The sequence below is a fragment of the Pogoniulus pusillus genome, chromosome 15 (assembly GCF_015220805.1).
Source record: "Pogoniulus pusillus isolate bPogPus1 chromosome 15, bPogPus1.pri, whole genome shotgun sequence".
Lineage (NCBI taxonomy): Eukaryota > Metazoa > Chordata > Aves > Piciformes > Lybiidae > Pogoniulus > Pogoniulus pusillus.
The window spans coordinates 5,813,322-5,826,712 of NC_087278.1; the positions used below are offsets into that span (position 1 = coordinate 5,813,322).

General features: G+C 44.1%; 1 protein-coding gene across 1 annotated transcript; it reads left to right on the forward strand.

Moving 5' to 3' along the window:
* Positions 1 to 12,637, forward strand: DDX47 (DEAD-box helicase 47). The gene is made up of 13 exons (XM_064155072.1): positions 1 to 79; positions 2,417 to 3,015; positions 3,680 to 3,773; positions 5,734 to 5,922; positions 6,569 to 6,640; positions 7,181 to 7,299; positions 8,035 to 8,106; positions 8,230 to 8,346; positions 8,507 to 8,653; positions 9,298 to 9,435; positions 10,712 to 10,782; positions 11,808 to 11,937; positions 12,026 to 12,637. Exons 2-13 carry the CDS (start codon positions 2,926 to 2,928, stop codon positions 12,143 to 12,145), a joined length of 1,359 nt encoding a protein of 452 aa, XP_064011142.1. The 5' UTR covers positions 1 to 79; positions 2,417 to 2,925; the 3' UTR covers positions 12,146 to 12,637.
* Positions 12,638 to 13,391: the final 754 nt, after the last annotated feature.

Below are 13,391 nucleotides of genomic sequence, written 5' to 3' on the forward strand. Positions count from 1 at the left end.
AGCACTGAATCTGCTGCGGTACCCTACGGAGCCAGTTCTGGAAGCTGTGCTGGCTGGCAGAAATCTACCACATTTGAGGGTAAGATTAATTTCTTATTCCTTTCATTTCCTGGAACAGCTCACTGTTGGGTGGTATGGTATGAGAACCAGACCTGGCATCAAAAAAGAGTAAGAAGCAAGTGACCCACCCTGGGACAGGGGACCACCTTACTCTAGTGTTAGCACTGGTTTAGTTCTAATACTGTGACTTTCTTAGAGCCACATGCAACCTTTGAGGGAAGTATCTCTGACATGCATCTTTTTTGTTGGTAGTTAAGTTAATTACCTTCCAGAGTAGTAGATGTGGTTGTCGAGGCCTTCCTTTAGTAGCTGGGCAGTGACAGAAGAAGGGTACTTGTGTGATGTTCTGTTTAGCCTGGCATGGCAGTTATGAAGTCTGTCCTCCTTCTGTCATTTTCATTCCCCTTGTATCAAAATTGCTGCGGGGAGGAATGAGTCAATGGTGAAGCAGGAATCCAAGAATCACTTTAAACTACAGAAGGTTTTGAAAGCATAACAAAAGGAGCCCCAGTACAGTCAGGGAGTAAGAATATTCCAAGAGCCACTCTCTCTGTGCATTCCAGTGGGTTGACAGGACCATTTATCATTAGCAGTGACAGTACACAGTGTCCATCTTGTCTTATTCTGCATCCCTTATGAAATATTTGGAATTATACCTGCACTAGAAATCATCTGCTGTCGGTGCTCCTGTCCTGCCCTCCCTTCAAGAAAGACTGAGCCTGTAACATGCAGTAGGGCTAGGAACATATTTGGACAAATCTAAAAGCCCTGGAATGAACACTTCTAAATTCAGTATAATCTGTGGTGTCCTGTGCTGAAAAGCACAAAATAAGGGAACTGCCATTTAAAAGCAGCACTTATTTTATCACATGAATGCTCCCAACAGCAGCTTAAGACAGAGGGAAATTTCTATTCAAACACATCTACTGACAAAAAGGAATTAGCCAGATTGGAATTTCACTAGAACAGAATTTTTCTACTCTGCTCCCCAACAAAACAGCAGCTAAGATGCACAGGCAATGAGCTCAACAAAGAATCAAAGAAGCAGTGACTTCCTGCCACATCCCCTGACTTCATTTCCTGAGGCATTCCCATGACCCTCACAAGGGTTGGTGTCTACGTGCTAAGCTGGGCTTAACCTTTAGCACGAAATGACATATAACAAGCTCATGGCTCAGACTGCTTTAATTTTTGAAGCATACAGTCATAACTAGAATCTGTTTTTTGTTGGGTTGGTTTTGTTTTGTTTTCTAAATATTTTTAAAACCACTGCTCCTGAGCTCAGTGGGATGCAGCAGTTTCATTTCCAATGCTGCCCAGTGAATTGTTTCAGGTTTCCTCTCCTTTCTCTGTCATGCAGAGAGTTTGTTTGGGTTTCCTCTCACTTTCCTCACTGTTCTGGGAACAGAGGAAATGGCACGCATGGAATCCAGTGACAGATGCTCAGGTACAACAGCTTTTCCACTGTGAGCACACCCAGACAGCATTCCCACATTGCAAGAGAGGGAGGTCTGTTCAGAAAAGCAGTCACAAGTTCCACTTCGCAGTTGGCTCTTCTGTCCTTTCAAAGACTGAATTATTGGATGTGTCAGCATCTTTTCTCTGAAACAAATGAAGCTGACCTAGCTGCAGGGTTACCCTGCTGCAACTAGCACTGGGACTACAGATCAGAGAGACCACATCCAGAGCAGACAGAAACCAATGAATTCAGAAACTACCACCATGACATGACTATTTTGCTGCTGCTCTCCCCTAAAATCACACTAAATCCATCATTTTCACCTCTTCCTGTACACTTGTAGGCTCCCTACTTGAGTCACAACAGTAGAAATCAAGAGGGCTAGGAAAGTGTTTGCATCTATTCCCATTTCCTGGTCTCTCATGGTGTGAGTTGCCACAATATTTTTGTTCCTGGCACTTCCAAGCTGCACACTAGCAATTACCATAAACAGGAAAATAAGGTGAAGAAATGACAGTTGACTTTTTTTCCCCCCTTCATTAGTACTTCAAAATATTTCATGCCAGTGTTCTTGAAGAAGTTAATTTGCCCTTTATATGTATGACATATACAAGTTGAGACATCTTGTATTTTTGTGCCTGGCTAACTCATTTTACCTTCTTTTACAACTGTAGAATTTATGAATACAGAGCATCATCCTGCACACTGCCTGAGCAATGCAAATGTTGAGTTGAAGGACAGAGGCTTAGCCCTTTGGGCTTAATGTCAAGCAGGCAGGTTTTCACACAACCAATTCAGTGTGCTCTTAGGTCAACACAAGTGGCTTCATAACTTCTTCCCTGAAGAGCTCTCTGGACTTCAGTGAAACCTTCCCCCCCCACCCTGTTTCTATTTCAGCACAGCACAGAACTTCTCACATGAATCAATCCCTCTTGCAGAAGAAACTGAAAGAAAACAAGAGCTGAAGGCATTCAGAAGAAAGGCTCCACAAGTGTGCTGCTTAGTCATACAATCACAGAATGTTCTAGGTTGGAAGAGATCATTAATGATTATCTACTCCAACTGCCCTGACACGGCAGGGACATCTTCAACTAAATCAGGTTGCTCGAAGTCCCATCCAGCCTGACATCGAATGCTTCCAGGGATATCCACCATCTGCCTGGGCAACACACTCCACTTTCACCAGCTTCAAGACAAAAAATGTCATCTTTCTATCTACCCTGAATCTCCCCTTTCTTAGTTTAAAACCACCATGTGTCCATCACCCCTTGAGAGGACTACAGCTCCCAGAGCGCTGTGCGCGCCCCGCTCCCATTGGCTCTGTCCTCCTGCCAATCCCATCACCCCCTCCATAGCACTGCAGCTCCCAGAGTGCTGTGCGCGGCCCCAGAGCGGAACAGGCCAAGATGGCGGCAGGAGAGGAGCCAGGGCAGGCGCCGGAGGCAGTGGCGGAGCCGGAGCCGGAGGTGGAAGAGCCGCGGAGCTTCAAGGACCTGGTGAGACCGAACTGCTGCCCCCTCATCCTCTACGTCCCTCGTATCGAGCCAGAATGGGAGGACGGGGCGCTCCTCGCGCAATCCCGTGGTCCCCACGCCGCGCCGCGCCGCCCCGCTCGGCCCCGCCGTGCTTTGCCCCGTCGTGGCGAGGCCCCGGACTGCGGCCCCAGGCCCGACGGAGTCGCCGGGGCAAGCAACGTGCGCTGCCGTCCATGCGCCTATCCGCGGAAGTAAGGCTGTGCCCAGGCAAGAGGTCTGGGGAGGTCAGCCTCTGCTCCGGGGGGTTGGCATTGGAGCCCCAGTCTGTGCTCCTGCGCCAGCTGCCTGGGTTTTCAGCTGTAACTCGGCCAGGCGTTATCACCTTTCCACGCTCATAGGGTGCTTCTAGAGAGGAAGAGAGGCTGTTGAATGTGTGTGGACAAAGTTTCCTTTGTAAACTAGGGGGAAAAGTAATCGGTTTGTTACTGGTGGCAGTCACGACTAAGTTTTGATGGAGATGCAGAGCATTGTGAGCAGCCTGCCCTTTCATGCAGTTACATTGAAGGCCTAATGGGATTTTCCTTTGCTGGAGACAGGTTTGGTTCTGCTGCAGGATGTATTTAACGCTATGATTAAATTTGAGTTTCCTTGGTGGTTGTCTGTTTTCTTTTTCACGTATGTTGAGGGAGTGACAGATGTCCTGTGTGAAGCTTGTGACCAGTTGGGATGGAAGGCGCCAACAAAGATCCAAATTGAAGCTATTCCAGTGGCTCTCCAAGGTGAGCATTGTTTCTCTGAATTTGGGGATGCCTCAGGAGCATGGTGAATGAATGTTGCTGAGGGAGAAGTAAGTATCACAGTATCACCAAGGTTGGAAGAGACCTCACAGATCATCAAGTCCAGCCCTTTACCATAGAGCTCAAGGCTAGACCATGGCACCAAGTGCCACGTCCAATCCTGCCTTGAACAGCTCCAGGGATGGCGACTCCACCACCTCCCCGGGCAGCCCATTCCAGTGTCCAATGACTCTCTCAGTGAAGAACTTTCTCCTCACCTCCAGCCTAAATTTCCCCTGGCACAGCTTGAGGCTGTGTCCTCTCATTCTGGTGCTGGCTACCTGAGAGAAGAGAGCAACCTCCTCCTGGCCACAACCACCCTTCAGGTAGTTGTAGACAGCAATAAGGTCTCCCCTGAGCCTCCTCCAGGCTAACCAATCCCAGCTCCCTCAGCCTCTCCTCGTAGGGCTGTGCTCAAGGCCTCTCCCCAGCCTTGTTGCCCTTCTCTGGACACGCTCAAGCATCTCAATGTCCCTCCTAAACTGGGGCCCCCAGAAATGAACACAGTACTCAAGATGTGGTCTAACCAGTGCAGAGTACAGGGGCAGAATGACCTCCCTGCTCCTGCTGACCACACCATTCCTGATGCAGGCAGGGATGAGAGTGTTCTTACTTTATTGTTGAAGTTCCCTCTCCAAAAACAGTGTCCTTCTTGTGTCCTTCCTAGGTGGTGGTAAGAATACTATTTTTTTCTACCATGCTGCCTACAGTTCAGAACTTCCAAATGGTTCACAAGCATGGGTTCTAAAGTGTTCACTTCTTTTAGTAAATCCAGTGTTCCACATTAAATAGAATTATTGTCAATCATTTGAGCTGCTAGTCCACACTGACCATTTTCTTTCTGAAATACTCAGGGATATTGGGAAACTCCTGAGAGGTTTAGGATTGTGTCTCTTTTAGTAGAGTCTGAAGTTGGAGGTGCCTTGACTGGTTACATAACTTGAATAAAGTGCTTGGCTTTGGGCAGGCAGTTCTCTGAAATTAGATTTTTGAAGCCAATAACAACAAAACTTCAGTGACTTTCTCTACATATCCTGGAACCAGAGGAGAATAAGTTGCTGGATTCAGTAAATGCTCCTGCCTCTAAAATACTTGGTTGTTGTTTTCTTCAAAGAGAAGCAACCCTAAAACCAAAACACTGCGAGGCAGGAATGGAACAGGAATAAGCTTTCAGTGTCTACCGTGCCCTAATACTTAACCATTGTCAGGCTCTTACTCCACATAGCATGTGGAATTCTCTTGAAAAATAAAAGCTGAAATAAGGTTCCTGAGGAAATGTCTCCACTTAAGGCCTGTTGGTGGATTGATCTTCTAAAGTGTTGGAGTTGAGGAGATTTGAATGGTTTTTATTGATGAATTCTACCCTAGTGCCAGCCCTGGTTTTGGGCAGGGGACCTGCTTTCCTAATCCCATTGCAGACCAATTTAGATTACTTTTTTAAGCAATGGTACAGAACTTATTTCTGTTTGTGGAATGTGCATTTGGTGATGCTGTTGTCTTATAGTTGATATGACCCAAGACTTAAAACACTCAAGTTTAGTTCCTTGTAAGCCAGTAAGTGGGCAACAGCTGGTCTACAGTACTTAACTAGATGGAAGCAATAAGCTGTAAACTGGCAGGTTTGAGAAATAATTAAGTAAATCTTTCCTTGAATCTTAACATCTGTATGAAAACTTGCATATTGGCAGAAGTTTAGAGAAAGAGGATCAAGACTGCAACTGTACAAATGCAGTCTCACTCAAAAAGGTGCAGAGGTGTTCTGATATTGATCCTGTGTTCTTTACCCTTTGTGTGTCTTGGTTTTTTGATACCCTTAGGGTGTTTTATTGCGCCAGGGCTTTAGAGGCTTCCTTCTCTGGTCTAGATTTGTAACAATTGTCACTCTCCTTGCTGCACATTGTAGGTAGAGATATCATTGGACTGGCAGAAACTGGCTCTGGAAAAACGGGAGCCTTTGCATTGCCAATTCTTCAGGCACTGCTGGACACACCACAGCGATTATTTGCTCTCATCCTTACACCAACAAGGGAATTAGCCTTCCAGATCTCAGAGCAGTTTGAAGCTCTTGGATCCTCCATTGGTGTCCACACTGGTGAGTAGTTTTGTGATATTGGAGCAGTTTTCCTGAATGCTGAAGTTGAGTATCTTGTTCTAGGTTGAGAGAGGATTTACATGAAGGATTCAACAAAAGCTTGTGATGCTGGAAGATGGAAATCTCATCTCTTACTTTCTGGGAAAGAAAGACTGCATAGTCTTTCCCTATGGAGTAGTCTGGAGCTCTTCTGCATTTTATGGCCAAACAGTTAAGGGTGGAAGTGGAAGAGAGTCTTCCCAATAGTAAATTTGTGTCCAGTGAAATTGCATAGAGCTCCACTCCATAGTGTGGTACAGTTTAAGCTTTCCTTCAGACTGTGCTGGCTCTTTAGATATTCTTTTAAAATGTGAAAAGCTTTGTGGGTATTTTTGGAATTCCTGAATTTTTGCTGCCCAGTTAAGCTGCAAGGAATAAGTTGTATGTGTGGCTCTTCAGTTCTGAAAATAAAATACCCAGACTTATTAAGGACTTAATTGTGTAACTTAAGAGATCTGAGTGCTAAAATAAAGTGACTTCTCATAAAGATGAGTAGCCTTTCATTTGTACAGACTTGTGAGTGCCAGGGAGTAGGAGGAAACAGTGTAGTGACAGGGGATAACTGGCACTACACTGAGAGATTGACTATGTTCTATTTGTCCTGCAGCTGTTATTGTGGGTGGAATTGACACAATGTCTCAGTCCCTGGCCTTAGCCAAGAAACCACATGTTATAATTGGTAAGTTAACGTGCTGGGAATACAAAGTATGAATATTAGCAAACTGCATTTGTCCAAAGAAAGAATGCCAAAAGGTTCTGTATGCTTGAAGAAGTGAGAGTACATCCTTCATTTGTTGTTTTTGTCCTGGGGACTTAGTACTGGCTTGTTAATATTTCTAAATTACACACCAATAGCTCTGCTGCTACATGCTCAATCCAGAGCATCTCTACTAGATTGCCTTTTGCTTGGTTTTTCATTTTCCTCAAGTATTCAAAATGCTGCTCTCCAGTATAGCTCATTTATGGTCTGTTTAGCTTTGGGGTGTTTTTGTGGTTTTTATTTTTAGGGGGAGAGTGTGAAGGAGGGCATTCTTCAGAGAATCAAACTGCACTAAGCTTAATTCAGAACAAAAGATACCTTTCTGGAACTGACTTACAGCAATCTGCTTTTGCTTCACTTGGGCAAAGAGTTTGATTTCTTTAATGGATGATTCTCTTGCCTTATTGGATCTTTCCTTTTGCTTTCATGACAAATTTGCTCTTGTGATTTTGTTGATAGCAACACCTGGCCGTCTGGTTGATCATTTGGAGAACACAAAGGGCTTCAATTTACGAGCTCTGAAGTTCCTAGTGATGGATGAGGCTGACCGGATCCTTAACATGGATTTTGAGACAGAGGTAGGAATCTGCTAGAAGTAAAGTTTGGAACACCAGAATGAGTCCATTTTAAAATAGTTTTCTACAGTCACAGAGTAAACACTGAGATGTTTACAAACTGGAACACAGGAAGTTCCACTTCAACATGAGGAGAAACTTCATTATGGTGAAGGTGACAGAGCCGTGCAACAGACTGCTCAGAGAGGCTATGGAGTCACCTCTAAAGACTTTAAAGACTTGTCTGGATGTATTCCTCTGTGGCCTGCCCTAGGTGATCCTGCTTTGGCAGGGGAGTTGGACTTGATCTTCAGAAGTCCCTTCCAATGACTACCATTCTATTACTCTGTGTTCTGTAGAAATTAATAACAAATATTAACTAAGATTTAATACTTGCACAAAACCTTATGGTGGTAGTAGAATGTTGCCGAGTTCTGCAGAACACTAACAAGACAGCAGGAGGCATTTTGTCTTCAAATCTACTGGTTTCTCTGTAGCTTCTGACATCAGTTACTCTAGGACAGGATCACATGCATGTTCCTGCAGGAGTATTCCATGATCTTTGACTGCTGTTTTACTTCTGGACTTCACATTGCCTAATTATTTATGAGCTATCAGCCTACAAGGGGGGAAATTTATCCCTGCTGTGACTCTTGAGTTGCACATGTACATTACTCTTCATTTGGATAATCATTATGTTTGGAGGAGGCTTATATCTTGTTTGTTGTTGCATTCAGCATTTCCATTCTATGTTTACAGGTGGATAAGATACTGAAAGTGATTCCTCGAGACAGGAAGACATTTCTGTTTTCTGCTACCATGACCAAGAAGGTGGGAAGAGAGTACTCTGCTTTAATTCTCCTTCCATCAGGCTGTGCTGTTGACTAGATGGTATCACACAGCTTTCTCACAGGATCGCTGCCCATTGAGTGCTAATTACCTTGATCTTCCCAGGTGCAAAAACTCCAGCGTGCTGCTCTGAAGAATCCTGTTAAATGTGCTGTTTCTTCCAAATATCAGACAGTTGAGAAACTGCAGCAGTACTACATTTTCATCCCCTCCAAGTTCAAGGTAATGCCACTTCTGCTGCTTCCCTCTTCTGGTTGTGCCTTTTCCCACATCTGCTGAATACATTGGCATTTTCTCTGGCCTCTATTTAGTTCTTCAATGTATGTGGATATTTTTTTCTGTAGTGATTCCCCCCCACACACTTTTTTTCTTCTCTTTACAGGACAGCTACTTGGTTTATATCTTAAATGAACTAGCTGGAAACTCCTTCATGATATTCTGTAGCACATGTAACAATACTCAGAGGACTGCTCTACTGCTCCGCAACTTGGGGTTCACTGCTATCCCTCTCCATGGGCAGATGAGTCAGGTATGGGCAAACTCCACAGAATGGAATAGACAAGAGACCTGTCACTTGGGAAATGGACTTCACTACACTGAGGCCTTGAGCAGCTTGGTCTAGTGGAAAGTGTCCCTGCCTACAGCACGGGGGTTGTAACTAGACAATCTTTAAGGTCCCTTCAACCCAAACCATTCTATGATAAAGATACCGTGCAGGAATGGAGCAAAGCTGGAGCTGGGTAGGTTCACACTGGACTTGAGGAGGAAGTTGTTTAGCATGAGAGTGGTGAGAGCCTGGAATGGGTTGCCCAGGGAGATGTTTGAGGCCCCATCCCTGAAGGTGTTTAAGGCCATGCTGGATGAGGCTCTGGCCAGCCTGCTGTAGGGTAGGCTGTCCCTGCCCATGGCAGGGGGTTTGTAAATAGATGATCCTTGTGGTCCCTTCCAACTCTGACTGATTCTATGAATATTTCACAGCTAAGTGGACTGGACTGATTCCTAGAAATTTACTGTGAATGCTGCAGCTGATTCTGTAGTAGTTCAAAATGAAATTAGAGAAATGAGGCTTTTGAGTGCTTTCTCTCCCAGTTGTTTAGTACAGGTATTTCAACAAGAGCATCTGAACCAAAAGGAGCATTATTCTGCCATTCCCTTTTTGTCCTTCTCTTGCAGAATAAACGGTTGGGCTCTCTAAACAAGTTCAAGGCTAAGGCACGTTCTATTCTGCTGGCTACTGATGTTGCAAGCAGAGGCCTGGACATCCCCCATGTGGATGTGGTGATAAACTTTGATATTCCTACTCACTCTAAGGTAAGCCAGTCTGTGTGCCACCTGAGAGCTTCTGGTCACTGGGAGGCATAGTGAAGCTGAACAACGGCACTTTTACTCTGTTCTGCTGACTGGAAGTTTAGTTCTACACTTCTGTAGATTAAAAGACTTGTCTGCAACTGAGTTGGTGTCTCAGCTTGGTTAAGTGGCCTCACCTGGATTGTAAAACTAATCTCATAAGTGAAGAGGTGAACTGGGGCACATTCTCTGCCTTTGTTTCTGTTCACAGTATGATTTTTGACATTAAGGGGTTCTCTTAATACTGCTAGTTTAGGATAGTCCATCTCTGTTCCTGTGACCCAGGTCTGCCTTCACATTTTAAACTGTGTTTAAAAAATAAACCAACTAAAAATTGTCCTATTATGTTCAATGAGGCTTTAATTGAAGCATGCCTTTGGTGTTTCATGTCACAGAAGTACAGGAAACTGATAAAAGTGGATTACAAACTCTCTACCTTATAGTAGTATTATCTTAAGGGTGTGACTTTTCCCCAGCATTCTATCAACATACTTGTCAGGAACTGCTGTTGTTCTTGACAGTCATCAAAGATACTACATTCTGCAAAAAGAAGAATGGTGCTTTGTTGGAAGATGCTGCTTTTGACATTATAAGTTTAAAAAAATAATGTTGGCAGCAGCATTTTGAATGACCTCATTGCACTTTGTGTGCCTCTCCTCAACTTAACAGGGTTGCAGAATGCATCCTTACTCATGTTTCTTCCTTTCACTTGCATGGAGAAGGGAGTTAATTTCCTTAATGCAATGTAAAAATACCCTAAACAGCCTAGAACCGTATAAAGAGAAGACACTCAACAGATCAGATGCTTCCAGATTGCTTTCATTCATCTGCTCTTCACTGTGCTTGCCAGATTTAAATTTGCTTGCCAGAGGGTTTTAGAAGACAGACTAGATCTCAAGACTGAAAATGCAGGCATTGGTTTACTTTAATGTTAGCTTTCCAAATGATAGTTCATGAGCAAAGTAATGTATCACAATTTTTTGTCCTGTAGTCTTGCATAATTAGAGGTCCTCTTCTGTTTGGGAAAGAGAAGACTTCAAATGTTAAACCCAAAGACGTACCCCCATAAGCCAGCATCTTCTGGAATACTAAATACTGCACACAGTCCTGAGTCTTTAATCCTGGCTATATTTGTCTTTCTGTTTTCCTGTTCTAAAGAAAAATGATATGAGTTGATTTCTAACTTCTGTTGTGTATTTGGTGCATGTATCTTAGTGCTTATCAAGAAAATTGTTTTCAGGATTACATTCATCGTGTTGGAAGAACAGCTCGAGCTGGGAGATCTGGCAAATCCATCACCTTTGTCACTCAGTAAGTGTTGAAATATGTCAGACTTCATCTTCATGGCTGTATTTCAGAGCAGAAGCCATCTGATCTTGTTCTGGGTGAAAGGAAAATGCTGCTTTAAGTTTTTGAGGTGCCATGTGAATTTAGTTAAAGGGGAGAGTATTAAAAGCCCAGGGTGGGGAGGAAGAAAAGTCTAGATAAGTTCTAGAAGCAGGTATGTAATGAGCAGAACTGTTTATAACTTGATTGTATAATACACATACATGAGACCCTGCCTGGATTACTGTGTCCAGCTCCAGGGCCTCCAACACAAGAAGGATATCAAAGTGTTGGAGCATGTCCAGAGGAGGCCACAAAGCTAATCAGAGGGCTGGAGCTCCTCTCTTGTGGGGACAGGTTGAGAGAGTTGGGGCTGTTCAACATGGAGAAGAGAAGGCTCTTGGGGGAGACCTTATAGTGGTCTTCCAGTGCCTAAAAGTGCCTGCAAAAAAGAGGGGGAGGGACTTTTTACAAAGGCTTATAGTGATAGAGCAAGGGGCAGTGGGTTTGAGCTGGAAGAGGGCACATTTATACTGGCTATTAGGAAGAAAGATGCAGTGAGGGTGGTGAGGTACTGGAACAGGTTGCCCAGGGAAGTTGTGGGTGCCCTCTTCCTGGAGATGTTCAAGGCCAGGTTGGATGGGGCCTTGATCAATGTGGTCTAATGGAGGAGCATCTCTACCCATGACAGGGGGTTGGAGGTAGATGATCTTTAAGGTCCATTCCTTTCTATGATTTTTATAACACATAAAGCAGGCTTAGTGTGGGGTTGGATAAACACAGAAGTATTTGCTTAGTCTTTCCCAAATACTTTTGCTGCAGATGAGCTAAGTGAGTAAAGCCATCCCAAATGATTGACGGACTTCAGAGTTGCTTGTGAGGCTGTCATCACAAGATAACAATATGTATTTGAGATAAAGAGAGTATCTGTGTACTGGAGATCTGTGGGTGGTGACAGCTGAAGCAGTTTGAAGAGGGCTGTTTTAAGCTGGTTTCTTGCCACTTCTCAGGTACGATGTGGAGCTGTTCCAGCGCATTGAACACCTGATTGGCAAGAAGCTGCCAGCGTTCCCCATGCAGGAGGAAGAGGTTATGATGCTGACAGAGCGTGTGGCTGAGGCTCAGAGATTTGCTCGAATGGTGAGTGCTGCCTTTTTGTCCCTCTTTGCTGTAGTCTGAATTTCCTCAGATGTCAGGACTTTTGGTCAATCTGTTGATTGCATTGCAGGAGCTGCGGGAGCAGGGAGAAAAGAAGCGATCTCGGAAGGATGATGATGACACAGAAGAAGCTATTGGGATCAGGAATAGGGTGGCAGGAGGGAAAAAGAAGAAGAGGAAAGCCTTCTAGTTTAGTATTTGGACAGACATTTATATTTTTCTTTTTATGGCCACATAAGCTAAGTGAAAACAGTCTGCCGAGCCATCTCCAGTGGATTTTTTTCACACCTGCTTAAGGAATTGGACAGTCTACCTGGAAAAGATCTTCCTCTCTTCTGCTTCACCAGTTACAGACTGAGATTGGCCTGTTGTGGTTCCATGGTATTAGTCTTCCTTTCACAGACACCAGACCATCATTGCTGGACATGAAAACAGCTGTGATCTGACTCTGCTCATTCACAAAGAGGTGAAGCGTGAGTCCAGCTTTCCCATTGCTGCAACCTGTCTCTCTGCCCAAACTTGCTGACTGCACCTGGAGTCAGATTGGGCTTTCAGAAAAAAGAGAGGGGAAATAAAAGTTAAAAGAAGCAACTGAATTTCCACAGCACAACTGTGATGCCCTTGCCTTAGTGAAAGGACGTGTGATGTGGAGAGCTCCAAATATATTTTGCTTAATTTTAAAGCTGCTTGGTTTTCTTTATCATTGATGTGTTCAAGTATCAGCTCTGCCAGATTTATTTCTTAGGTCAAACTTAGCTATTCACATGTGACATCGGTATCTTATATGTGTCGTCTAAAGAGTGACCCAGCATAGAGAACTTGTTTCGGCAAGATTAAGTTATTCACTGGCTGGAATTCAATCAGGGATCTGTAAGGATTGACAAGGAGAGGATTAGGTTTGGGTTGTTTTGGTTATGTCTGAATCTTGTAGTACTTAAGAAGCACCACAAGAGGGCGGTATTTATGTAGGAAAGCAACTCGTGCGCTGGGTGGTGAGAATTTCAAAGGCTCTGCCTGTGTTTCCCTGTTTCTCTTAGGCACAGTTCACTGCTGTGTAAGGAGACTCTTGAAAGATTGGGATAAATGTACTTCATATCAAAGCAGAAGGTTAGTGTTAATTCCCTTGAGCAATGTAAATGTTCACAGTGGGCATTCTGGTGGGCAGAGAAGAGAAGCTCTTTTGTGGTCCCTGAGCATGGAAATTGAATGTCTGTTGGAACTATTCATAACCTGTATTTTCTGCTACATGAAAAACTATTCAAAAGATTCCTTTTCAAGAAGGAAATGGGAAGCAGAAACTACTGTAGTAGTCAAGATGAGCACCGTGGTTACTTGATAGCATCGATATTCATATGCACATGTATGCTACTCAGAATGCTTTTGAGCTCCTTTGGGGGGCAGCACGTTTTGCCAAATTGCAAGAAAACTTCATGAGG

Excerpts from the sequence above, each read along its gene's own strand:
- DDX47 (XM_064155072.1), top strand. The coding sequence starts at position 2,926 with ATGGCGGCAGGAGAGGAGCCAGGGCAGGCGCCGGAGGCAGTGGCGGAG. Across the intron at positions 3,774-5,733 it reads TATTCCAGTGGCTCTCCAAG|GTAGAGATATCATTGGACTG; the intron begins GTGAGCATTGTT and ends TGCACATTGTAG. Across the intron at positions 6,641-7,180 it reads GAAACCACATGTTATAATTG|CAACACCTGGCCGTCTGGTT; the intron begins GTAAGTTAACGT and ends TTTTGTTGATAG.